The 26,434-nt window shown below is 36.3% G+C and overlaps 1 protein-coding gene across 8 annotated transcripts in view; it reads left to right on the top strand.

Moving 5' to 3' along the window:
• PWWP2A (PWWP domain containing 2A) overlaps positions 1–25,597 on the top strand; it is a 31,368-nt gene extending 5,771 nt beyond the window's left edge. Inside the window, exons 2-4 of one of the 8 annotated variants that reach the window (XM_073231616.1) lie at positions 9,781–10,835; positions 20,908–21,023; positions 23,388–25,597. In XM_073231616.1, the coding sequence (XP_073087717.1) occupies positions 9,781–10,835; positions 20,908–21,023; positions 23,388–23,465 (1,249 nt within the window). In that variant the 3' untranslated portion in view covers positions 23,466–25,597. The other 7 variants (XM_073231627.1, XM_073231645.1, XM_073231653.1 and 4 more) reach the window with 7 other exon arrangements.
• The last annotated feature ends 837 nt before the right edge of the window (positions 25,598–26,434 follow it).

The raw sequence follows: 26,434 nt of genomic DNA, 5'->3' as shown, positions 1-26,434 counted from the left end.
TGGCTTTACACCCCCACTTGCTACCCTAATATATTGTATTGACAGAGTGAGCTCTTCAGTGCATGTTGGACTGTGATTTTTTTGGAAGTGATTAATTTTTGGACATTAAAAACCTATTCTGAAGTAAAGAATCATGTAACTTGATATTATAAAGTAAGTTTTATAACTAAATTTTATAAACTAACTAGATGTGTTATACATAAACTATGCCAAACATGTTTTATGGATTTGAGGGTTCTAATGAGATTACTTTTTAGCCCTTTTTGTGTAAGAAAGACCATACCTCACTGTATTGTTTTAAAGCAAAGCTCTTAAAATGAGGTTTAATCTTCCTAAGGCCAGTTTTCCTGTGGGGGGCTATTAATGACTGTATTATTATGTGCTCATCTTCTGTTACAGCTGAGTTAATTTCACCTTGATAAAAAAATGAAAGATTTTCTTAGTATTATTTGTGCCTATGAGGCGCATCCTTATTTCTTGTACTTATTGGCTCTGTTCTCCCTAAATTCCCAAATTAATTCAGGCACACCAGAACAGAGCTTCCCCTAGTGGAAGGTCTTGCAAGAAAGCAAATGGAGGTTAAATTATACTTTGGGTGGATTGAATATGGAATGTTCTTGCAAAGTACATCTGGGCAGTGGTCCTCAAAACACATATGTTTAAGATTTCTGGGGGAAAGAAAGGATTTCTGAGCTCCACTCTTTCTGAGCATTTTTAACAAGGTGATTTTGATGCAGTAATTCTTGGTCCATATTTGGAGATAACTGATTTTTAGGATGTAGTGTTGCCAAAATAGGACCAAAATTTTGTTAAACCTGTTTTAAAAGTTACTGGTTAATTTCACGTGGGATATAATTACAAAGTAAGCAGTACATGTGGGGATGGATCACACATACTTACTGTAGAACTGGTAATTAGACTTCGAAATGTTCTCTCCATTTGGACCAGTTTCATTTAGTCACGTAGAGTAGAATAGTGGTTTTTAGTCTTTTAAAACTTGTACCTTCATAATACTTGATTTTACTTTTCTGCATGTTTCCATCATCTAGAAAGGTTGGCAAGTTTTACTTCTATAATAATAGCTACTATGTATTTCCCACCCTATGCTAGGCACTGTAGAAAGCACTTTGTATACATTGTTTAATTTTACTCTCTGGAAAAAATGCAATCAAGTAAATTCCGTTAATTCCCATTTCACAGATGAAGACACTGAGGCTCAGATTAAATAAATTGCCTAAAATTTTAAGTGGCACATACTAGTAGGTATACTGAAGATGCCTTTTTGAATGATACACAATTCTCTAAGGTTTGAAAACAATTCTGTTTTAATACACTTAACTATACTTACCATTACCATAATTTATAATTTTGGTGAGGAGTTACCCCTAGTAAGTAGGAATGGTAGTGCTCTCTGTTCCTAACTCAGCCCAGGCAACAGCTGCTTGTTTTCATGGATGAATGCTCTGCAGTTTAATTTAGTGACCTTTTTGGTCGTTTTTGAAAATGGGATTTCTTCTTCATGTATGAAATGTTAAATGTTTTGCCTTGGTTGGCCTGGCTCTAGCAACGTGGAGTCCACTTGTTCATGAGAGGTCACAAAAGTCAGATTTGAAGCTCAAGCACAGGATAATCATTCATTTAGTGCTGGATGATTGAATTGGAAGACCAAACAAAATACAGTAAGTTGTTGGAGAAACTTTTTTGGGTAAAATAGGAATAGTGAAATAAATAAATGGCTTTTTAAAAGAGTCCATCTATTAAGAAATAACTTAGGACTCTGTATGGTGGACCCTATTGGACAACAGTAATAAAAAGAAATACTGAAAGTACATCAAAATCATAATGGAAACATAGGAAACTTCAAACTGCTTATTGGTATCTTAGGGCCAAGGACCCAGGGAATTCTGTCCAAGTGTTTGAAAACTGATGAGTTATTTACATTAATAATTAAACAGATCTTTTACACCAGTGTTCATTTTCTTGGGAAACTGTCAAGTATTTGCTTTAAGTGATGTACCAACGTGAAGTCAAGGTTTATTTGCTCTTAAAAACATTTTCCCAGTCTGTGGTTATCACACTTTTCTTAGATGGTTATTTTAAAAGAAGAATTTCCTATTAGGGAGTTAAATAATTTGAATACCATACAGATGTTATTACTATTTTTGCTTTTAAAGACTGAAGCAAAAATGTTTCCTCTCTCTACAGTTGTTTCCATTTTTATTTTCAAACCTGGTCATCCAGGTAAGTTTTTAGAGGATTGTTTGAAGGTACATGTATGGGAGCTTGAAGTCTAACCACCACATGATTTTATTAAAGAGGATTGAATAGACCTTTTAAAAGATCGAATAAATTCTTATGGGTAGAGAAATGTTAATGTTCTTTTAACACTTTATGTAGCACCCCTCCCCATCAGTTAATTTTAGAAAATACTTCCTGGTATTCTAGTTAATAATTGGTGCTTGTTCTGTTTTGTGTTGCTAAAGTCATCCTCCCTCTGTTTTTACCCATTTGGGTACCCAAGTGCCTGCAAATTGCCTTTGTAGAACTTGGGGCTTTTAATTCAAAACATCATCCATTCGCTTAGTTATAAAATTGAATACATTTACATTTCAATATAATAGCTACCATGTATTTTACTTACTGTGTACTAGGCGTTTTGGTAAGCAATTATGTATATTTCTTATTAATCTTGATGACAGTTTTATCAATTTACTTAACTGCAATTCCAATATACAAAAAGCTCTGAAAAGGGAACTTCTTTGGTGGCAAAACCTAACCTGATTGAAATTATGTGATCTATTTATCCCATTTAGTGTGATTGTTCTTTCATTTCATTTACTGCTGAAATATTAATATGTTTGATAATAGGGTGTTTATTAACTTCTGAAAACCAGAAAAATTCAGAATTCTGAAGCCTGTCATGGGGTTCAGGAAAGAGCATGTGGACCTGTTAGCTATTCCACTCCCTTAGTGTGGAGGTGGAGAAAAGGGGCTAACTTGATGAAATGAGGGGAGGCAGTAATAGCATAGTTAAGAACCTGACATTGGGCTGACTGCCTAGGTTCATATCCTGGTTTAATCGCTAAACTAGTTGTGTGATCTAGGGAAGGCACACACTAGTGAAGTATACTTCGTAATGTTCCTCTTGTAATTGTAGATTAATGATACCAAAATAAAAATTTAAAAAAATATATACTTTTAAATTGTTTACTTCAATTCCACAAAAACTTATAGGGCAAATGAAAGTATATAAAAAAGAAAATGTGTCCTACTTACACATAAATGCTAGCAAACTGACCACCAAGTGAAATAAATAAAGCACAAAATCAACATTCAGATACAAGGATGCTAATTAGTCAGATAGTATAAAATTAGATCCCAGCCCAAGGACCCAACTTACGAGGTGAGACCAGAATGGTCCTTGCCAAGAGGCCACAGACTTCACAGGGAAAAGACGTGTTTACAGTTATAAAATTGAATACATTTACATTTTAATGTAATAGCTACCATGTATTTTACTTAATGTGTAGTAGGCCTTTTGGTAAGCAATTATGTGTATTTCTTACTAATCTTGATGACAATTTTGTCAAGATTGTGTGCCTTGACACTGTGCCTTAGTTTCATCAAATTTAAGTGAGGATAGTGACAGCACTTTAATATTAGGGGTGTTGTGATGATTAAACCAATTAATGTAAAATGCCTACTTAGAATAGTGTGTGGTACATAGAAAATGCTGTAGAAGTGTTTTAACTATTTTATGAAGTAGCTATTAAGTGGCAGAACTAGGATGAATGTGACAGCAGCTGTTTAATATGGGGTTGCTTGAACAGCCACTCAACCTAAATTCTGTTGTATTGTGGCCTGCATCTTTAACGTACTTGAAAAGGAACTGTAGAAGCTTCAGGGTAGTACCTGGGATGTGTAACTTTCCCCTTTTAATGAGGAAGGTGCCATTTGTATTTTACTAGGGATTAGATAGTGATAACTAGGTGTTGCTTGCATAATGGATGGTGTTGGGTGTTTCTCTGTTTTTTTCCTGCTAGCCCCTTCGGGTGTATGACTGAGGAAGTCACCGGTACTTGCATGAGGAGAGAGTTACAGTCTCATTAGGGAAACTTAGTCTCTATTGGTCTCTCCTCTTCCTACATGCTTAATGCTGAAAAGGCTCACAGTTGAGAATAACACATTTTAAAGTTAGGGAAAGGAAGATATTTATGTGCTTTTCTTTTTACTTACTAAATGATGGCACCAGACTAGACGCTTTGGGGCCCATCACTAATTTGATCAGAAGACTTCACTGTCTTGGCCTCACCTGCTAGGAGACTAGTATTCTTCACCTTCCTCACCCTTACCTGACCATCCTTAACAACACGCTCTTTTTTTATACAATCACCAACATGTCTTCTTCTCTTTCTGCCAGGTGGATTATCCTTTTTGCTTGTTCTAAGCTCTGAATCCTTACCCCATTCATGTAGAAAAGGAATCAGATTGTTGACTGGTGGTTCTTAACACTGCATCTGATAATGTGCTCCCTTTTACCACACCTACTCAGTGCTTTAACTTTATCAAACCAACTTTCGCTGAAAAATGTGTAACCACTCTTCACTCATTTCGATCTTCACTTGATTTGCTTGGGCCGTCTTGGTGTAGTCTGTTTCTTTCAAAGCCCATTGCCGATCACTAACCCACAGTGATTTCTTTTCCCTGTGAAGTCTGTGGCCTCTTGGCAAGGACCATTCTGGTCTTACCTCATAAGTTGGGTCCTTGGGCTGGGATCTAATTTTATACTATCTGACTAATTAGCATCCTTGTATTTGAGTGTTGATTTTGTGCTTTGTGGTAGTTGGCGGTCATTTTGCTAGCATTTATGTGTAAGGAGGACACATTTTCTTTTTTATATACTTTCATTGCCCTATAACTTTTTGTGATATTGAAGTAAACAGTTTAAAAGTATAAAAAATTTTTTTATTTTGGTATCATTAATCTACAATTACATGAGGAACATTAAAAAGTATGCTTTTTAAAAGCTAATTTTAAAGTTTTTCTTCTGAAATAGCTTGAAGTATGGCAGAGCTCTTAGAAACTATCTAGATTCACTAATTTTTAATATTTTGCTACATTTGCTTTATCATTTTTTAAACATTTTTTTCATTGAACTGTTAAGAGTAATAAGTTGCATACATTGTTCTTCTTTGCCCATTAATATTGAGCATTTCTTTTTTAAGATCAAAGATACTTGCATACATAACCACAGAATAGTTTTCAAATTCATGAAACATTGTGACTGAGTACTTTTACTAATTTACAGCCCATATTATTTTGTCAGTTTTTCCAATATTGTCTTTTAAAGCTTTTTTCCTCTTCCAGTAAATGACCATCGATTGCATTTATTTACAATATTATATAGAATATAATAGGGGCTCTTCCTCAGTTAGGTTTGTCTGATACTTGCTTATGAGACGTTTGGCGATAGATAGTCATTTGCCCTTACTGGGGACGGTTGCTGGGTTCTCCCTCTGGTGTGGGTGGTGTCTTTTTATCCCCAGCAGTTACTGTTACTTCCCTTGTACTAATCATTCCTTTATTACCACAAAAGTAACACTGCTCATCAACTTTCCCCTGTACATTTGATAGAGGTAATTTTTACAAAATTTCAGTTGTGGCAGAAAACACAAAATGTACTCTCTTAACCACTTTAAAGTGTGTAGTTCATTAAGTAGCGTTAAGTACATTCACACTGCTGTGAAATCAAACTCTGGAACTTTTTCATCTTGCAAAACTGAAACACTATACCCATTAAACAATTCCCTGTTTTCCATTTCCCACCAAGCCTTGGCAACCACCATTCTACTTTGTTTCTGTGAATTTGACTACCTTAGTTATCTTATTTAAGTGGAGTTGTGTAATATCTTTTTGTGATCACAGTGTAATTTCTGAAGTTTCATCCATGTTGTAGCATATGACAGGATTTCCTTTTTCAAGGCTGAATAACATTCCACTCATTGCATGTATATACTACATTTTGTTTACCATTTGTCCATTGATGGGCACTTGGGTTATTTCTACCTTTTGGCTATTGTGAATAATGCTGCTTTGAACATCAAGACTGCACATATCTCTTTGAGACACTGTTTTAATTATTTTGGATGTATACCCAGAAGTGGGGGTGCTGGTTCATTTTTAATTTTTTTGAAGCATAGATGTACATTTTTATTTTGTAAAATTTTCCATTGCTTGTAGCTGTTGAATTAATTTCATTTGTCCTGGATTAAATGTTGACATAATAACCAATATCACAGAGATAAAATGTGAACCAGAGTAAGCTTGCTTCACAGTTTTCCCTCCTTTATGATTTAACCTGTTGTTAATCTAAGGAAATGGTAATTCCTGAAAACATGCTTGAAGTGAAGTAAATCTGGAAATTATTTTTCGCATGGTTAATTGCATGTAATTTTTTTCTACTGTGAGTTAAGAGAAAAGAATTCTGGGAAGAAAAGTTTCTTTGTTTTTTCTTGATCCGTTTGTTGGAGGGAGGTTTGCTCTAGCCAGAACACTGGATCCTGTTTGAACTAACCCTCCTGAACTTTCTCTGAGCACTAAATTCCTCAGGACCTCTCTTTGCTTGCCTAAAATAGAATGCCTTAGTTTTTTGTGTCTCTATCGTTGGTATATAATATTAAAAAAAAAAAATCTCCTAAAATTGGAGTTTAGCAACCAGAATTGGAAGAAAATGAGAATCAGTTGTGCACTATTTAAACTGCTGCAAGCAGGAAGGAAGAGAATATAATCCTAGGTCAGAGATGAGTTTGAGGTTGCTATGACGTTAACACTGATGAATACTATGTCAATATTTAAGAAAACACTTTCAGAATAAGAGTAAGAGTTGGTATACATTTTTTGTTTTGTTTGAGGTATTCCTTTGGAAAGGGAATTTGGATAATGTTATGAGGTTCACTCCAAGAAGTAAAGCATATTTAGGTACAGGATTGACTGGTAATGCTAGAAGTCTTAAGTAAATACCATACTTTTGTAAAGCCTACAAGTGGGTGAATAAAGGCTTTGTTCAGTCAAAGCTCAAAATTTTGGCACTCATTACTCCTAATTTATTAAGATTGCTAGTTTTAAAACATTTTATAGATTCACAGGAATTTGCAAAGATAGTGCAGAGAGGTCTCTTGAATACTTCACCTAGTTTTCCCCAGAAGCTATTTTTAATGAAGCCATAATACCTGAATATTTCTCCTTCAGAATTTTTGGGTAGTGGTTAAATAAAGCTGAAAATAGGTAATGGTTAGAATGAGTCATTAATATGTTAATAAATACCTTCATGCTGTACAAAGAAGGGGTGTAGGGAAAAGAGGAGAGATACTTTGCATCTTACTACTGAACTTTGGAGTATTTGTAAAAAAGTTCTTTCAGAAAAAGCTCAAGCAAGGGATACTAGTTAAACTTCACTTCTCCATTGACTGTTAAAACTTCCTCTGCTGAGGTCACCCTTTGGTGAACATTCGTATGGGACATTAATATCTTTACCTTAGAAAAAGACAAATAAAACTCCATGAGGGTAAACATTAGATTCCACAGTTTACTTGATATAAATAGCTTTCAAATAATTGGCTGGGTCATCTTAACATTGAGATTATAAATTAAAGTTAAAGAAAGGATTCCGAAACTCCAGGAAATTGTTAGTTAAAAATAAGATCAAATTACTTACATGAAGTAAATGAAGTGAATTTTAGCCAAGAAAAATGGCTTACATTTAATTGAACTATTAATCCTCATTGGAATCCTTTAAGGTAGGAAATAGTACCACCTCATTTGACCCCATCTGACGTTTAGTAACACTTGAAGATATGGAGTTGTTAAGAGACAGTTGTGAAACATAACCTCAAACATTAAGATAATTACAGTATAGTTATTCCCAATGAAAGGAAGGAAATTTGTTCTTTGTTCAGCTGTGGAAACCTGAAAGTTTTAGAAAATTTTTATCACTAATAATAGTGGTCTCACCAGATAAGTCACATTATTTTAAGTAGTTCTACATAAAAGCCAAAGCCAGCTCTCTTGTCTTACCATTTTGAAAAAGTGGTTATTGAGCACCCACATATAGAAAAAGACTAAATGCTCAAAGTTGGAATTAACTAGTCAGGAAGCAAACAGATACCAAATGCTACACTAGCATAGGAAAGTCATTTTTTGCAAAATTTGGTGCAGTGAGGAATGTATCCTTCCTTTGTGGATTATTTTGGACCCAAACTTGTCCCACCGTACATAACAAAGGCTTTCTTCTTCCTGTGTGGTTTGTAAATATTTGCTATATACGTTGATGGTTTGTGGTAGCTAAGCTTTCTTTAGGAAGGAAACTATTCAGCTGTTAGGGCTGGATACCCTCGTGGTTCTAGCTTTTCTGTAAATCCCTGCTTTGAAGTTAGGTGCACTGACAGCCCTAAGAACATGAAATCTCAAAATTTCTTCCCACAAAAGGTATTTCTAAACCTTTTTGTGGACAGGCATATGGGCATTTAGTTTTAGAGAATCTGAGAACCCACACTCATTTTCCAGAAAAGCAGGCATATGTAAATCATTGACATCTAACGTCAGGGTTCTGCCTGACTCCTGAAGCTGATCCTTTAAGCTCTTCCACTTTAAGGGACTGGCAGTTGAACTGTACTGTGCTCGATACTGCTTGAATCAAATAGTGTTTAAAAGTGATCATAGTAATGTGTATATGATAACATTTGATAGTATGATTTCATTTTCATGTGCAGGAAGTTAGCAGGTTTAACTTTAAGGATTCTTGATGTTTAGTCCAGGCAGATTAAAACAGTTATTTTTAAGTCTGCATGAGAAATAAGAATATTGACCCCTGTTTTATTAGAAACTGAGAATTGTAAATATCTGTGTTTTATACCAGTGCTTTGTAAACTGGGTTTGGACCTGTAAGGGAGTTTTGAAATATATTTAATGTGTCTGGCATTAAAACAGAAGAAACTAGAGTAGAAAAAAAACATGTATCACATAAAATAAGGTTAACTATTTAGGGAAACTTTTGCTTAAGTGTGTGTATTTATATATGCATATATTCATGCATGTGTACATAGATAAATGTTTTTATTGGATTGCAATGTAAAAATGTTAATGTACAATGTGATTAAAAAAATTTAGCCACAGCTTTATACCTGTGTTTTTGAGGTAATTTGGGTATCTGTATTTCTAGTATTTTTGTGTTTTTGTAGGGTTGGATGGACAAGGGCTTAAGAGTTAGGGTGCAAGAGTAAAAGAGAAGCTGTCTTTGAATTTTCAAGCAATTAAAGTTAAGATGAGCGTTTACTGATTAAGTGTTCCTGGGTAGTTAAGGCTGAATTTGTTTTATGAAGCTTTTGAAAGCTATTATAACCAAAGGTATGTATGTTAACAAATTTATTGTTAAATTTACTAGACATATTGTCTATATAGTTAAGTGAATGTAATATCAGATGATGTTTAATATTTAGCTGATAGAACCTCCTTTCTGATCCAAGGCTGGAAAGGTCTAAATAATATCAAGCCATTCTGGTATTTGCTTAGACTAAAATTTGAGTGTCGTTGTTTATACCTAAAATGTAGGACCAAAATGGAGGGCTTTGGAATTTTGGGGGAGAGGTACTCAGTAGGTTCTTGTTTTTGTTCTTTAATAGGAACTAGTTTTCAGGAAAGGTCGTAAGAATGAACATCAGCTGTGTTTAAGAATTTAATTACAGACATTAACTTAATAGCTTTTTTTCTTTGTTTCTTTCAAAGGTTTGGACCCCATGGGATCCCTGTGACAGTATTTCCCAAAAGGGAATATAAGGATAAACCCGAAGCCATGCAGCTCCAAAGTAATACATTCCAAGAAGGGACAGAAGTCAAGCGTGAACTGAATGGTGCTGTTCCGGATGACCCCTCTCCCGGCCCCCGTCCCACACCGAGCCCGGCTGAAGGCCTGTGGACTTCCAAACCACCGCCCCTCTTCCACGAGGGAGCACCCTACCCTCCCCCCTTGTTTATCAGGGACACGTATAACCAGTCAATACCTCAGCCTCCGCCTCGGAAAATTAAGCGACCCAAACGGAAGATGTACAGGGAAGAGCCAACTTCAATGATGAACGCAATCAAACTACGACCCAGGCAGGTCCTGTGCGATAAGTGTAAGAACAGTGTTGTTGCTGAAAAAAAGGAAATCAGGAAAGGTAGTAGTGCAAGTGACTCTTCTAAATATGAAGATAAAAAACGGAAAAGTGAAAGTATAGCTACTGTGAACAAAAAACTGAAAACTGAACATAAGGTGGATGGGAAAAACCCAAACGAAAGCCAGAGAAGAAATGCTGTGGTCAAGGTCTCAAGTATTGCTCACAGCAGAGGCAGAGTAGTCAAGGTTTCTACTCAGGCAAACACTTCGAAAGCTCAGTTAAGTACTAAAAAAGTGCTCCAGAGTAAGAACATGGATCATGCAAAGGCTCGGGAAGTGTTGAAAATTGCCAAAGAAAAGGCGCAAAAGAAGCAAAGCGAAACCTCTACATCTAAAAATGCACATTCAAAGGTCCATTTTACACGGCGGTACCAGAATCCTAGCTCAGGTTCCCTTCCACCCCGGGTTCGTTTAAAACCACAAAGGTACAGGAATGAAGAAAATGATTCTTCTCTGAAGACAGGACTTGAGAAAATGCGGAGCAGCAAGATGGCGCCTAAACCCCAGTCTCGCTGCACCTCTACCCGCTCAGCAGGTGAGGCCCCTTCAGAAAACCAGAGTCCCTCAGAAGGCCCTGAAGAGGCCCGCAGTGAGGTTCAGGACACAACTGAAGTGCTTGTGCCTGGTGAGCAGGATGAACCACAGACACTGGGCAAAAAGGGCAGCAAAAGCAATATCTCTGTTTACATGACCCTAAATCAAAAGAAACCTGACTCTTCCAGTGCTTCAGTGTGTAGCATTGATAGCACAGATGATTTGAAATCCTCCAACTCTGAGTGTAGTTCTTCTGAAAGCTTTGATTTTCCTCCAGGCAGTAGGCATGCACCTTCCACCTCCTCCACTTCCTCCTCTTCAAAGGAAGAGAAAAAGCTCAGTAATTCCTTGAAAATGAAAGTCTTTTCCAAAAACGTCTCTAAATGCGTCACACCAGATGGCAGGACCGTATGTGTAGGGGACATTGTTTGGGCCAAGATCTATGGCTTCCCATGGTGGCCAGCCCGTATTCTTACTATAACTGTGAGCCGGAAAGATAACGGCCTTTTAGTCCGACAGGAGGCCCGTATTTCATGGTTCGGGTCTCCGACGACGTCTTTCCTTGCTCTTTCGCAACTCTCCCCCTTTTTAGAAAACTTTCAGTCACGCTTTAATAAGAAGAGAAAGGGCCTGTATCGCAAGGCTATCACAGAGGCAGCCAAGGCTGCCGAGCAGCTGACCCCCGAAGTGCGGGCTCTGTTGACACAGTTTGAAACGTGAACATGGACAGTAAGGTAGGCAAGAACCACTAGAAGGAGCCACAGGTTTCTTGTCTAGTTAGAGGAGTAACTTCTATGAAATAGCTTGGCCAAACCGGAGAGAGAGATTGCACTCAGTTGGCTGCTTTTTTATACTTACCTGATAGCCATTTTTAGACTGGGAAGCTTAAACTGAACAAGCAATCAATTTTGTCTTAAGGAAGTGAGATTTTAGCAGTATTTTTCAGTTTTGAAGTCTAACCATCCCAAGGCATAGGAACCATAGCCTCAACTGAAAATGAATTTTGCAGGGACTGTTAATTGGCATTTGTACCTAGTACCGTGTGTATGTGCATGTGTCTATACACAATGTGTGTGTAGATACATGCACATACATATCTATATAATATAGCTGGTCACTATGTGACACAGGTTGCATATTTGGGATTGCAGTAGTAAGGGCTGGTGAGCTGGGGGGAACAGTATGGATATTTAATGACTACTTGTTCTTTAAAGATTAATGATCACTTAGCATTTCTGTGTGTATAATGGCTCAAAAGTTTGATACTAGGTGTTTGACAAACTGAGATGCTTGCTATTCAGTTTCAGACTGGGGAAATAGCCCAGTAATTGGGATCAGGACTGTCAAGGCTGGCTAGGTTTGAATCATCACTCTGTTTTGTCCAGTAGGGATTTAATAAAAACTTTCAAATTTCTGATTTGGGAGTTTAGGTAGGTTTGTGTTTGGATGTGTAAATAGTTGATGGCTAAATTTGGTCAGATTTCTCCTGACTGGCTGTTCCTAAATTCTTAGGATACGTCCTGGTAAATTACACTTTGTGAATTAATTGTCATGTGTAATTGTTGCATTTTGGATGTACCTAATTTGATAATTTTTAAAAAATATTTCCATTTAAGGTATCTGTTTGCAGGTCAGAAAATGAGAAAATGTAATTGTGTAATGCTCTGAAATGTACAAAAAAACAAGCTGTAAATAAAATCAACTAAATCCAAATTATTTGTGTGTGTTTCTCAAAAAGCTTTGAAAAATTTCAAGATGGTAGAAAATTATTCTTTGTAATAATGTATAGAGGAGGTGAAAAATCAAACTTTTATTTTCCTATTTGCCCTATCAATATATTATCTGAGTATAGATAAAAATCAGTGATTAATCAGTATATTCTTCAAATGAGATTTTGCAGTGTAGAGGTCTGATAAGCAGATTTGAGAGCCTCCTCCTGCCAATTGCATACAAATGTGTGGATTTAATTTTTTCATTTTTAGTTTCAAAACTACATCACATGGTTTTTTTTTTAATACTTGTGTAATTACAATCAGTCTCTTGTGCTTGGTCTTCTGCCTCAGGTATCACTGCTACTGGGGCTAGTAACAACTCACTATTTTTCTACATGGTCCATCTGTCCCTAAGACTTGATTTCTAATTATTATTTATAGCTTTTATTGTTACTGAAAAATACACCTGATTGCCTGTGGAGGCAAACTTATCCCAGTATTTTTTAAGTTGCTTTCATACTTTTTGTACCTTACTTTAAAATTTGATATGTCAATCTGACACTTTGGAAACTTGAAACGTTCAGAAACAGCACCTTTTTGTGTATTTCTAAGTAGTCCAATTTGGAGTATCTTAGTTAACTATGAAATTAATGATAATATTAATGGAGATTGAAAATCAATAGTTCTGTCAGCTTCTTTAAGGTCATGGACTTACTATGGTTTATGTACTGATTTCTGTAAAAGCAAGTAGAATTTTCTGGGGAACTCAGAATCAATGCTTTTTGATTATAATAAACACACAATTGAAAGGAAAAACAAATGTGTCACTTGAATAGAACATATTCTTTCCTGCAAACAGAAACAAGTATTTATGAAGTTTTTTGATTATAACAGGTTGAAATTCACAGCATGATTGAGAGGTTTTAAGGAAGTATCTTAAAAGATTTTCCGAGTATTTATTTCAGATTAATGAACTCATTCATTCATATATATTTGAAAGTTTGACATCTAAGGTTCAGAAAGATTTGAACAGGCTGAGTAAATAGTCACCTAATAATTCCAAGCCTTTGTGTAATGATCCAGGTGAGTTTTAACATAGTGGTTTTGACAGTGGACATTGCTAAGATAGTCAAGTGCTATGGCAAATGTGCTTTTCTGGCACCAACCAAATTTGATTTGTTTCAGAAGCCACATGGGGAAAAAAATTTTGAGAACAAAAGTACTTAATTTTATGTAGTCCATGCCTTTGAGGAGAAGGTTGAAACAATCACAAATGTGCATGATCTCTATCATACCAATGATCCTTCCATTTTAAACCCACAGTTTTGCATATTTCATTTGAAGTTCCATTAGGGAAACTTTTAAGGAATTTCTATATTCTTAAAATACATGTTCTTAACACTAATGGCTGCATATTAATGTTTTGTTTAAATAGAAACTTAACTAAGCAGCTAGATAAATTTGTCCAGTGTTTACTGCAGATGGAGATAAGAGTTGAAATCAAGTAATTGTAGCCATTTATATTTCTCTTTAAAATGATAAAAGAAGGAATTTACTCTGGAGAGAACCAAGTGGGTATCTTTTCCCTTTGCAGAGAGGAAATTAGGCTTAGGTAAAATCTCCAGTGGTTTAAAATGAAGGGGCTGAAACAGCATTAGCAAGAGGAGAAACCAGTGAAGTACTGGCTATAAATAGCCAAAGGTGTCTTCATTTCTAGAAGTTCTCAGAAACTTAAGAGCATCAGTATTTTTCCCTTTTATTTTTCTTGAATTGATAGCCTTCAGACTGGAAGGCTGACTTCATTTGAAAGGGATATCTATCCAGCTTTCATTAATAGATGTGGAAACACATAAAAGATAAAAGTAAAATGAACTAGTCTGAACCCACCTGCATGACTTCATGGTGTTTCCCTATGTGGTTTTGATGGGAAAAATCTACGAAGGATAATTGTAGACCAGGAATATAGATAGTGAGATAGACTGCAGGTAAAGAATATGAAATGTAACAAAATCATACCAAGTATGTATCTTTATGAGTGGATCTGAGTTTCTAATTTCAAAATACTGAATTGCACTCCTATCTGAACTGGTTGTACTTAATATTGTATTGAGGGAAAGGTGCACATTGACATTCCCTTATATGCATAACACATTCCTTGATTCAGAGTAACTGAGTTGGGTGTTGAAAGTACAGGCAGACCTCAGAGATGTTGCAGGCTTGCTTCCAGACCACCACCAAAAGCCAGTAATGCAGTAAAGCGAGTCAAATGAGTCTTCTGGTTTCTCAGTGCAAATAAAAGTATGTTTATATATACTGTAGTCTATTGAAGTGTGCAATAGCATTATGTCTAAACAATGTACATGCTTTAATTAAATAACATTCCTAAAAAGTGCCAACCGTCTGAGCTTTTAGCAAATTGTAATCTTGGCTGGTGATGAGTCTTGTCTCAGTATTAATGGCTTGCTGACTGATCAGGGTGGTGGTTGCTGAAGGCTTGGGTGGCTGTGGTAGTTTCTTAAAGTTAAGACAAATTTGCTGCATCAATTGAGTCTGCCTTTCACAGTTTCTCTGTAGCATGAGATGCTGTTTGATAGCATTTTTACCTACAGAACTTCTTTCAAAATTGGAGTTAGTCCTCTTAAACTCTGCCACTGCTTTATCAACTAAGTTTATTTAATACTCTAAATCCTTTGTTGTCATTTCAAGTCTTCACAGTGTTTTCACCAGAACTAGACTCCATCTCAAGAAACTGCTTTCTTTGCTCATATAAGAGGCAACTCCTCATCTATTAAGGTTTTGTCAAAAGATCATAGTAATTGATCACATCTTTAGGCTCCACTTCTAATTGTAGTTCTCGCTATTTCCACCACATCTTCAGTTACACACTCCACTAAAGTCTTGATCTTTCAATATGAAAAAACTGCAACATCTACAAAGCTCAATAAAGTGAGGTATACCTGTACCTTAAGAAATCTAACTTGGATCGTAATCTGAAATTAGACTTTCCCTTTTGTGAATTAATCTGTGGTTTGTGCTGCATTGGTTTACTGTTAAGTATTCAGAGCAGAGATGCAAATTTCTAGAAAAGTTGATAATGTTCTGATTCAGGATATTGTCTTGATTTGGGTCCACGATGGCCTCCAACAGAGAATTGTCCAAAGAGAATGAAGACCCTATTTCTAAAGTGGGGCAAATTTAGCGGTTACTTTGGGATTGTATTAATATGGTTGCTATTAAAATAATATCTGATGGAAATGCCTGATAAAGGGAATTCAGAAACAGTATAAGAGGCTGCACATTCCAATTGTCAGGAGAGAACAAAACAGCTAAGCTGCATTAATTAATTTTACCTAGTTTTGGTTTAGGCTCTTTATATTCTGTATGTACAGTGTTTGTACACTGTCCCTTCATTCAAAAAAGTAAGTAGAATTTAAAATGGAAAGCTTTAGCAATTAATATGTGCTGTTGTGCTATTTTTTGTTGTTGTTGTGCTCTTTTGAATAAAGGAATAGGAAGTTTAAAGTCATATTTTTAATTTTTCTAGGATGTTCTTGGTGTCTTTACCATAGATAGTTGACACTAAGAAGAGAAACGACTCGACGCTGCTTAATCTTTACCCAAGTAGGAGACTTAATGTTTACTGACTCCAGGATTTTTTTCTCTTCACTTTCCTTGTAAATGTAGGTGGGAATTACCACCTTGTCCTATTAATAGAGCACTGTGGTGCTATTTTATTGAAATTTAGTTGACACATACCAGTGTTAGTTCAGGTGTACAATGTAGTTTGCTGATACTTTAAAAATTGTCGTTAAGTATAACTAACAAAATTTGCCATTTTAACCATTTTTAAAAAGTGTACAGTTCTGTGGCATCAAGTACATTCACACTGTATTGCAACTATCAGCACCATCCATCTGTACTTTGGTTTTTAATAGAAATCTTTTAAACTTGGGGTGGGATTGGTTTAGGGGGCATTTGGAAATTAAGTCACTGGAGTGTTTTTCTTGTTCAGGCACTGTGACTAGAACTGGCAGCCTGGCTTCTAGGGTTCCTTCCTAAGCAACCTGCAGTCCTGCACATTGCTAATGGTGCTCTATTTTTAAGCGTCTTGGAAAAATTAGGTGCATTAGTGTGATTGCATTTATCTATTAAATTCTTAAGAGTAGGTTTTATGTTAAAATCATCCCCTCCCAGTGACAAAATCAATTGGTTTGGACAATGTATGAATATGGAAAACATTTAAGTTATTTTAGTAATGGAATCAGTTATTTTTTAACATGTATTTACATACCATCAGGACATTTACACTATATGCCAACATTGCCATGTTTTTAAATTTGTGAACTATTACTTTTTACACTATGTCAGTGCAGTTAATGGAAAACAAATATGCCTTAACATACATACACAGATAACTAAAATTCTTAGATCATCTTACATACTGCACTTTGATAGGAAATAGTTAAATTAATTTTTATACTACATCTTTAAATCCATCTTGGGATGGATTGAGTCAAAATTTAATACAGCTAATTAATTTCTGAGAAATCTTATTGCTGTCTTTGAATTTTTTCTTACAGATTTCTATGTTATTCTGGCTCAAAGATTGGTTGTGGGGAAGTGTAAAGCAGTAGTAGAAACTGTAGACTCAAGAGTTTCAGGATTTAGTAAAATACTCAATTTCAGAGTCAAATTCTCATTTTCCAACTGAATAAGTTAGATGGCTGTAGTATACGTTGTCTAATTTATGGGCCTTTTTCTGTTGGATACTTGTTTGTAAAACAGTTCGTTAAAACTTTGATGTTGGAAACAGGCCAACTTTAAAATACCTAGTCTTGCTTAAGCATAAATTAAATATTTTTTTCTTCAAATTCCCGATATTTTTGTAAGCTCTCATTAAAAATAAGTTGAAAATACAGTCATTAAATACGGAATTTTCCTTGTATCCTAAGACCGTGAGTCTTTGTTTCAGAGAAAGAAAATGTCCTTTTATTGCCTTAGAAATCTGTCTTCATCAGAAACTATTTAAAACTTAAATTTTTTTCTATCCTCTTGCCAGTATCTAGAAGGAAAACCAGATCCTCTGTAGCTAAAGTATGAGATGGTTGTTATCACACATTTTTCCTTTTCATGTAATCTAAAAAATTTGTAATTATAAAGCTATCAAGTTTTAGCCAGGACCTTTTTTTTTATAAATATTTAAGATATTTTGTAACCCTCAGTGTCCCTCACTTAGTTCACCAACACAAAGATTAACTTAAAAGATATTGAAAAAGCCTACAAGGAATGTAATTTTTCCCCTGGTGAAAGAGAATTTTTTGTTTGCCCAGGGAGAATGTTTTTGTAGAAATTGGAGGTCATCCTTTTGAGTGTGAAAGATAGAAGTGGATACTTAGGGTTATAAAACTTGCCAGTGATGCAGGTGGGTGGGAGCACTGATGAATATTTTTGCACTGGGAGGCCTCCATATTAAGCTTTTATTGAGCAAAGAGTCATTGTCTTTCACTTCAGGCACAAGTTGAATGTCTAGGCTTTTGAGTCAGATTTCCTAGATGCAAAGCCTGACTTGAATCTGCCACTTAAGCTATGTGATCTTAGGCAGGTTACCTCAGTGTCATCATCTGTGAAATGGGTAGAATAACGGTCCCTTCTCGTAATTGTGAGAGTTTAAATACTTGAAGCAGTAAAGTACCTGGCACAAGACCTAGAGAAGACTTGCTGTCATTGACACAACCACAGCACAGAAGTTCCCTTCTGGCAGCTTTTCATATTAAATTTCTGCAACATACAACTAGTATAAGTGAAAAAGTTACATTAATGTTATTCTTACCTGAAACTACAATAATCATAGTATGATTGTCCATAAATACCTAGAAGTAGGCATGAACAAATATTTCTTGTAGGCATTTGTGGAGGGCAACTGGGCTGGAGGTTATGTGGATCAGGGTGAGGGAGAAACTGAGTTAACATCATGTCAGATTCAGCCCTTGCCCCATTCATTCATGTATTGCATAAACCCCAGCAGCCTGTTTCTCTTCATTTCTACTCTGTTAGGCCATGCACGGAACCTGACAGAGGTGAAATGATAGTCTGCCTATGAATGAATGAATGAGGAGGAGTGACTCTCGCTCAGGCACTTAGGTACTAACAACCAATCACCATCTCAAGCCCCATGCATCCCAAACCTTTGAAAGGGGCATGAGAAGTATCAGAGCTGTGGGGCTCAGTGAGTAGAGGTCCTCCTAGCGAGCTTTTCAAGGGTATTGGGACCACAGAGTGACCTGTCAGCATTTACATAGCTGAATTGGCTGATTTGTGTAGACGTTATGTTCCCCTGGGATCCTGGCATTTTATTTTATATTTTGCTAAATGGTGAACAAGTGGACGTTCATTTGAACATTCCTTCTTATTTTTTATTGTTACTGATATGGTTGAGTAGGAGATTGTTTCCCCTTTCTAGGAGGGAAATACCTCACATTCCAAGGGCTCCATCTGTGTGCTTGTGGCCTTACTTTCCAGAAGGTTGTCATATTTACCCATGGCTTATATTTGAGATGCTGTTGATTACAAACCTATGATTTCCCCCCACAGTTCAGTTATTAGTAAAGAAATCTGTCTGGGAGTGGCATCTTGATGTGAGTCCAGGTGTGCTGAGAAAGGCTATGTGCAGTTTGTCTAAAGCCCTAGAAAAATAACTGGTTAGAAAAATAAGTCTAAGGCTAGAAAACCAGAATGTCTATTGTAAAATGAGGTGCTACTTAGGCTTGCCTTGTCCGTTCATGTTGCACCATACTACATTGCTCTAAGAGAACATTTGTATTGAGGGCTCAGCAGGACAATAGGTACATGTGTATCATCATAGCTCTTTAACTCTGGGGTTTGCTCGAAGAGCATGACCCCTTCTACTTCCTTTTTCATGCACTCTGAAAGGGAGATTGAGTGTCTTCTCCCCCTGTTCTGATTTGCCGTTTTGTATCTCTGCTGCTTCGTTGGAGTAGTTGCCATTCTATGGAAGCTTTCTCTTAAAGAACAAAATAAGTAATTCCCAGAGAATCATTGTCTTCTATGGGGGTAGCCCCCTGTTTAACTGCATCACTGCTGGGGCTCCGTGGCTCTTGTAGTGGATCCTGTAGGAGTGGTCAGTTTCTCAAGAAAAACCTTGAGTCTCTTAAAGCGCTGAGAAGAGACTGATCTTAAACATTAGCACAGACGACTCATGAGTGCAGTTCTGGGGGCCAGGCACTGGCATGCTGACGTTTTACCTGCCTTTCGGGGGCTGGGTGGGGAGATGAACAGAGAAAGGCTGGTCATTCTTTAATGCAGCTTCTTGCCTCTCTTGCCTAGAATCAAGAGTTGTTGAAACCTAACCAGTTTTACTTGTGGAGGGAGAGGTTCAAAGGAAATTCTTTCACGCATTGTTTCCTTTTTTTCTTGTGTGGTTGCTGTTGGGTTATAGTTGACAGTATACTTCAGTATATTAAATGTACTTAAGTAGTATATTTTCCCATGAAAAAGGTAAATAACTTCTTAAAACTCATTTAAGAAAATTGTTCTCTGAGTTAAAATTTGGACATAATTATGTTTATAGGTCAGGTGTGTAAAATTTCCTTTTTCAATATCGGAGAAGCCTTTTTGAAGTTTTGGTTGTATGTTACTGCTTCTGATTTAGTATCTTACAAATAATTATTTTGTTATAAGGACTGAATATTATCTAAATCAGTAATCCTAGAGTTGACTACATGGATATGATGAATTATTCATGCTTCAAGCAGAGAAGTAAACAGACAAGTAAATACATTAAATAAAAAATAAGGCTTAAAATAGCAACCCTTCATTTAAATTATGCTTTTGAACTTAAGTCTCTGTTCTGAAAGCCTGAGTGAGAAAGCTTATCTTGTCAAATTTATTTCAAGCAGGTATTAACTCACACAGTTCAGGTCTGGAGTAGTAGCACGCGTAGGTGGTCGCTGGCATTAAAGGAGAAAGGCATTCAGGCAGTTTTTGGTCATTCTGCAAAACAGGGTCTCTGAGCTCATTAATGATGTTACGTGAATAGGATGACTTTAGCCCTCGTAGAATACTGAGAAGATCAAGACTACTCCAATGTTAGGCTAGTGTTAGGCTAGTACATTTTAAAAAAAAATCAGGAACCTTAAATGTGAGCTGGCATTGGAGCTCATCTTGGAATGCCCAAAGGCGTTTTGCCGCTGAATGACTTGGGTCGGAGAGTGCCCTCTCCTGGCCAAGGCTGGTGTGTACACCTCGAGCCTGTTTTTCCTGTAGTATGAAAGCCTTTGCATTCTATGAAGCCAGCAAGTTATCTAGAGTAAATTCATTATGAAAATTCAGCTGAATTTTGGTCTTATTTTTAAATTATTTTTTTTGGTAAATGGATTAAAAAGAACTCAAATGACTGCTCTATTTTTGTTAACTTGGTTTTTTCTACCTTAGGTCTCAACAAATGGCAGCTATTACATCAGACAGTGACGAGTCCTGCTGCTCCCTTACAGTGTCTGACAGACCACTGTGGATTCAGACTGGGAGCATTGAAGTTAACAGTGAAACAGGCAGGTCTGTCTGTGTTAAGCCCTGCCACAAAGTGAAGAGGGCATCATGTCATCACTTGATCATTCCCAAAGTAGATGAGGCTAGACAAAAGGAATTCATTAGTTCTTTTTCCTTAGTTTTCATTGACCTTGGTAGCTGGGTGTACCTCATGTGATAGTTTTAATGAGTGAAAATAACTTAATTGATATTACCTGCTGTGCTAAAAAAGTGAGCTGATCTTGCACGATCTTGCACGAGCTTCTATGAAATGAGAGGAGTTTGTCTGAGGGTGGTGTTAAGTTGGGTGTCAGATTGCAGCATTATGTCAAATAGCTGAGTCCATGGAGAGGCAAATGATGGATTTATCTTTTCACTGTCTCAGTCTTTGTCACTTTTATATTCACTTTAACCGTTTAGTTATTAATGTATATATAAGAATATATATATCCATTTATGAACATACCTATCTATCTATATATTCTTAGTGAATTAACCACAAAACCATTGTTATTTACCTAGGTCAAACTCAGAGGGTGGAAAAGGAGAACACTTAAGTGTAGTTGCCTAAAAGGCTCTCATACAACAGGAAGGGTATAGGGATTTCTGTTGTGCTGCCTTTGAATTAAGGTTTTTTTTGCTGCTTTGAATTGGGTTATTTAATCCTCTGGTATTTGCAGCTATTGGAGAGCTGTAATTAGGCTGAATTGTTGCATATGAGCTGTAATTTGCAAGATGGATTAGAATGGCACATTTTGGATCACAAATTGAGGCTGGGTTATTTTGGACTTCTGGTGATCTCTTGGAGGAACAGCATTTAGTTTTATGTACCTCTCATAAGAATACTAAGATCTGCTTCAAAAGTCCTTCCAACTGGAGTAGACCTTATGAAGGCTGAAGCCAAGTATTGAGTCATAAATAGAAGGAAATGGAATTGCACATGAAACTGTCTTACCTTTTTCCTCTTTCAGTTTATTAAATGGGGATATTCACTTCCTAAGTTCTGTGAGTCTAAATTTATTAGGATTATGTTAGTATCTTAGTTTTAGAAAATAAGTTTTCTTAGCTCTATGTCCAATTTTAAAAGTGTTTATCATTGTTTCTTTAGAAGCAAGGACTACATTCACCTTCCATTCTGATGTGTGCAGTATTTATGGCTAGAAGTCATTTTTCATTGCTTGAGAAACATGGTAGAATGCCCTGTAAAAGGCCTTGATCTAGTAGCTGAATGAAGCATGGCAACATTTTGAAGTTAACATAAGTTCACGAGTCCTGTCAGAGGGGGAGACATGTACTTGGAAATGTTTGGAAGTTGAATACTGGCAAGTTGAATACTGGCAAGGATGGGGGTGGGTTTTCTTCTTTCCTTTTTGCAGCCTATGTTTGTCTGTTATTCCACTGTTAATACACATCTTTGGTTTAAAAATACATTGACCAAAAAAAAAAAGATCATTCTCTCCATGAATCCCCTTCTTTTGGAATTCAAATTCTTATTGGTACTTAGACTAGCAGGTTTGAGAAAGGTAGAACCAGGGGTAGTAGAGAATTTTAATGGGGTTCTTACCACTTTTTGGTACTAAATGGAGGTCAGTAATGTTGGGCAGTCTGGTTGTGCTGTTTGGCAGCAAATTTTATAAGCCTTGTTTTCTCTAAATGTTTTGCTCAGTCTTGCTTTTTGTCGGAGGTATGGTGCAGAGTGACTGCTGATAATCTGGTTTGCTGTGTAACAAGGGACAGTATGGTCAATCTGACCAGTGTATGCCTGTTGTCTTCTAGTAGCAAAATGGTGCTCCATGCCTTCTGATACCCAGTATCTACCTCTGGAGAGGCACCCTCCACCCACTGTTTTTTTTTTACTCTTTGCATATATGTAGATGGTATGGCCTGCAGCTGACTTTTACATAGCCTGGTCTTAGATATAAATTTGCTTTTGAAGCCTGCAGGCAGCCTGTGTTACAGGAAGGCTGCTGGTGGTTCATAGCAGTCTAAAAGGAGTCCAAAACTTTGAGTGGCAAAGTTTAGTATTTTACCTGTGAAATGGCAGCAAAAAGAACAAAACTAAGATTGCCCCTTTATTAGGCAAATATTCAAAAACATTAAAAAAAAATACACAAGCACAGATTCCCTGTGTGAAGATGACAACTGTTTAATTTGTGTTGGAATTTAGCCAGATAAATACTTCAGAAATAACAGGACTGCTTCTGCTGGTGTAGGGGGGCAATAAGTCATTTTCTCAAAGAAACGTTGGTGAAGTTTAACTGACTTAAAAGAAGAAAATCAGGTGTGGTCCCATAATCTAAGTAGAGCTTAAACAACAAGGACATCATTTGTCTCATAGATTACTTGTGCTTAACTACATTTTCTTGCTTTTCTTTACTATATTTCAGCACAAAGACATTAACAGACTGCTGGTTTCATGGACCTGTACCACAATGGCACAGAGAACACCAGAGCATCAGGACTGAATGAAATTGGAGACTCAGATTTTTAAAGCTGCACCAAGAAGTAAATGTTAAGGCAGTGGTTAAAAGCAACCATCTATAAAGGGGCACTTGCAAATTTTGCTATATTAAACTGAAGAAAAGGTATTAGAGGATATTTTATGAGAGACTACTGCAATAAATTATGCATAGATGAGGAGAAAAGTGATGACACACACATAAAGAACTCAGATTTTATGTGTGAAGAGTCATTGACAGTAACTTATTTTGAAAGTGAAGTTCTTACCAGTAGTTTGGTCAGGCCTAAAAGGCATGGGGTGATGACTGAAATGCTGAATTAATTCTCATACTAAAACTTTGTGCTTTCTCCAAGGTCTATGTTAATCAGTTCGGATATAAGCAAATGTATTTCTAAAGTGGCTCTATGAAACAGCAATAGTCACATATGCCGAGGGCAGTTTCCTTCAGGATGCCAGGAAGCAGCAGCAAAGATGATCTGACCTCCTAGTGAAGTAAGGGCAAAGTGCCCCACCCTACCCCACAAAGGAAATTTGGATCTTTTCTTTAATAAAGCAGGGCTGTATTCTTGAATATACATTTGCTTGTTAGAATATACTAAGATGTATTTATTTGCCACCAGTATTTAACATTGTGTGCACATTTTCATAACTACATTGTTTCAAATTCTTACTCAAAATGGGTAGGCTAGTGTTGATTTTGGAGTGAAAATGTATATCCTAAGAGCTAGTTCCTAATTCTGCTGAGCTGGAAAGGCTTTTATTCTCCCTATCCTTACTGATTTTATCTAACTCAGAAAGGGCGACAGTACCTGAATTTTGATGTGGACCTCTCTCCATGGAGTGCCCCTCCTTCTAAGTGCAAGCAGATCCCACAGGGGTCAGGTGGCACCTGACCCCAGGGATCAAGCAACAGGAACAGACCCATAAAGATGGCGTCTAACTCTTCATGCATAGAGCATGAATTTGGAGACCGTAATGTTTTTGTCTTTGGAAAATAAATAAATGTGAAAACCCTTAACTTTTCTTTTATAATGAATGGAGAAAACATTGTGAAAATGAAATGAGCCTATTAGTACTACATTTTTAAGGCATTTTATATTTGATGGTGCCATACTTTTAATAGTAAAACTGAAGTTTTTTAGTGGCAATACTGATTTATTTTTTAAGTGAGAAAGATAATCCACATTGATAACTTCATACAAAATAGGAAAAAAATGCCAAAAAATACAAAAATACCAAAAGCATTTGAAGCAACAAAACAGGTAACTGAGCATTTGGCTCAAGTCAAACATTCTGTAATCTTAATGTGTAGGTTTGGAATTACTTAATAACCCCACACTCGGGATTAGCAAAAGGTTCTGGGTGAGTTTTAGAACATTTAACATACCTGATGAGGATTTGTTTTACAACTCAAAAAAAGGTGAGCAGTCTTGCTTCTAGTGAGCTTTGTTAATACAAATCCTAACTAGTTTTTTCATTACAAGTTTTGATCACATTCTGAAATTTTTGGGAAAATTCTTTATCATGAAGTCATTACACATTTGATCAAATCTGAAAAAGTCCGCTCAGAAACTGTAGCAGCAGGGGGCTTCTAGAGGGTGAGTGTCCTTGAACAGTGCCCTGTGCTCTGTGGCCCTAGGGCATGGGCTTGGTTCTGGTCTTTAAGACACCTGCCGCCAGCAGCAGTACTGTCCAGGTGCACTTTGAGAACCAGGGACCTCCAAGCCACTGTGGACTGTGTAATCAAGATTTTTAATTAAGCTTCAGAAGTCTTTGCATAGTGATGGAAATGATCAAGAAGTAATAAAAAGGCAAAAGAACTGGGAGATATCAGATTTTAGGTATTTAAATATTTTTCTCATAAGTTCTCAAAGGTGTTTTGTAATAAACTACTCATTTTTTAAAAAGTGAAACTTGGTATTTAAAAAACATGCATACCATGTTGCTAATTTCACTTCATTGCTTGAGTTGCTTAATATTTAAGCTTTGCTTCATGCTTTGTATTTCAAATCTTCACCAGCCTATTTCATTTTGTAGACTTGAATGACATATTCTCATCTAAAATATGCTGAAACTTACATGTTAAAGAATGTTGTGTAACGTTTATTCAATAAAGTTTTGATCTTTTTAAAATTGTTACTTAAAAACTTTATTTTTTAGGAGTTAGGTTATAAAGGTTATTATTTTTTTTAACTTAAAATTCAGCTACTAGTTGTCCTTTAGGGAGCTCTTTTAAGGAGCACTGCTTCCTTAGGAAAACAACCTATAGGATTTTAAAACACTTGGAGATTTTATGGTACCTTTTTATGACCAACGATAGAGGAAAAGGGAATAATTTAAGTGTACAGACATTCTGTTTTCTTTTCTGATGGAGATAACCTAACCTTCAGAATTGGATATAATCAAATATCTAATCTATTGGTGTTTTTTATGTTTTAATTTTAAGGAGTTCTGCCCCTGTGGATAAAGGAGCTTCTTTATAAGCCGAGGATGTCTGATGTGAGGTCATGTGTTTGACCAAAATTACTTTTTTCAGTAAAAAATAAGCCTCTTCCCTTGTCTAGCTTGGATTAACACATAGTCTACAGGCACACACCTGATCATCTACAATTGGTCTCTTACAACACTAAACTATGTTTTCTACCTTTATCTTGCATCTACCTACCACTTCAGCATTTTATTAAAAATAAAAATAATAATAAAGGGAGAAATGTGGGATCCACATATAAATCAAGTACAAAAATCAAATGAATATTCATATTTGACCTGATTGTTTATAATTCATAATGCATGATCAAAACCGAAAGTTTCTGTGATGACTGCCCTTGTACTGTTCACCATGTAAGAACTTACTCACTATGTAAGATTTCGTTCACCATGTAAGAACTTGTTCGTTATGCTTCAGAAGATTGGAGACTGATGAGAATTAGGTTTGAGATGGATTAATGATTGTGCACTGAGCGTTGACCCCCC

The sequence above is a fragment of the Manis javanica genome, chromosome 1, assembly GCF_040802235.1.
Source record: "Manis javanica isolate MJ-LG chromosome 1, MJ_LKY, whole genome shotgun sequence".
NCBI lineage: Eukaryota > Metazoa > Chordata > Mammalia > Pholidota > Manidae > Manis > Manis javanica.
This window is presented reverse-complemented; position numbering and strand designations above follow the sequence as displayed.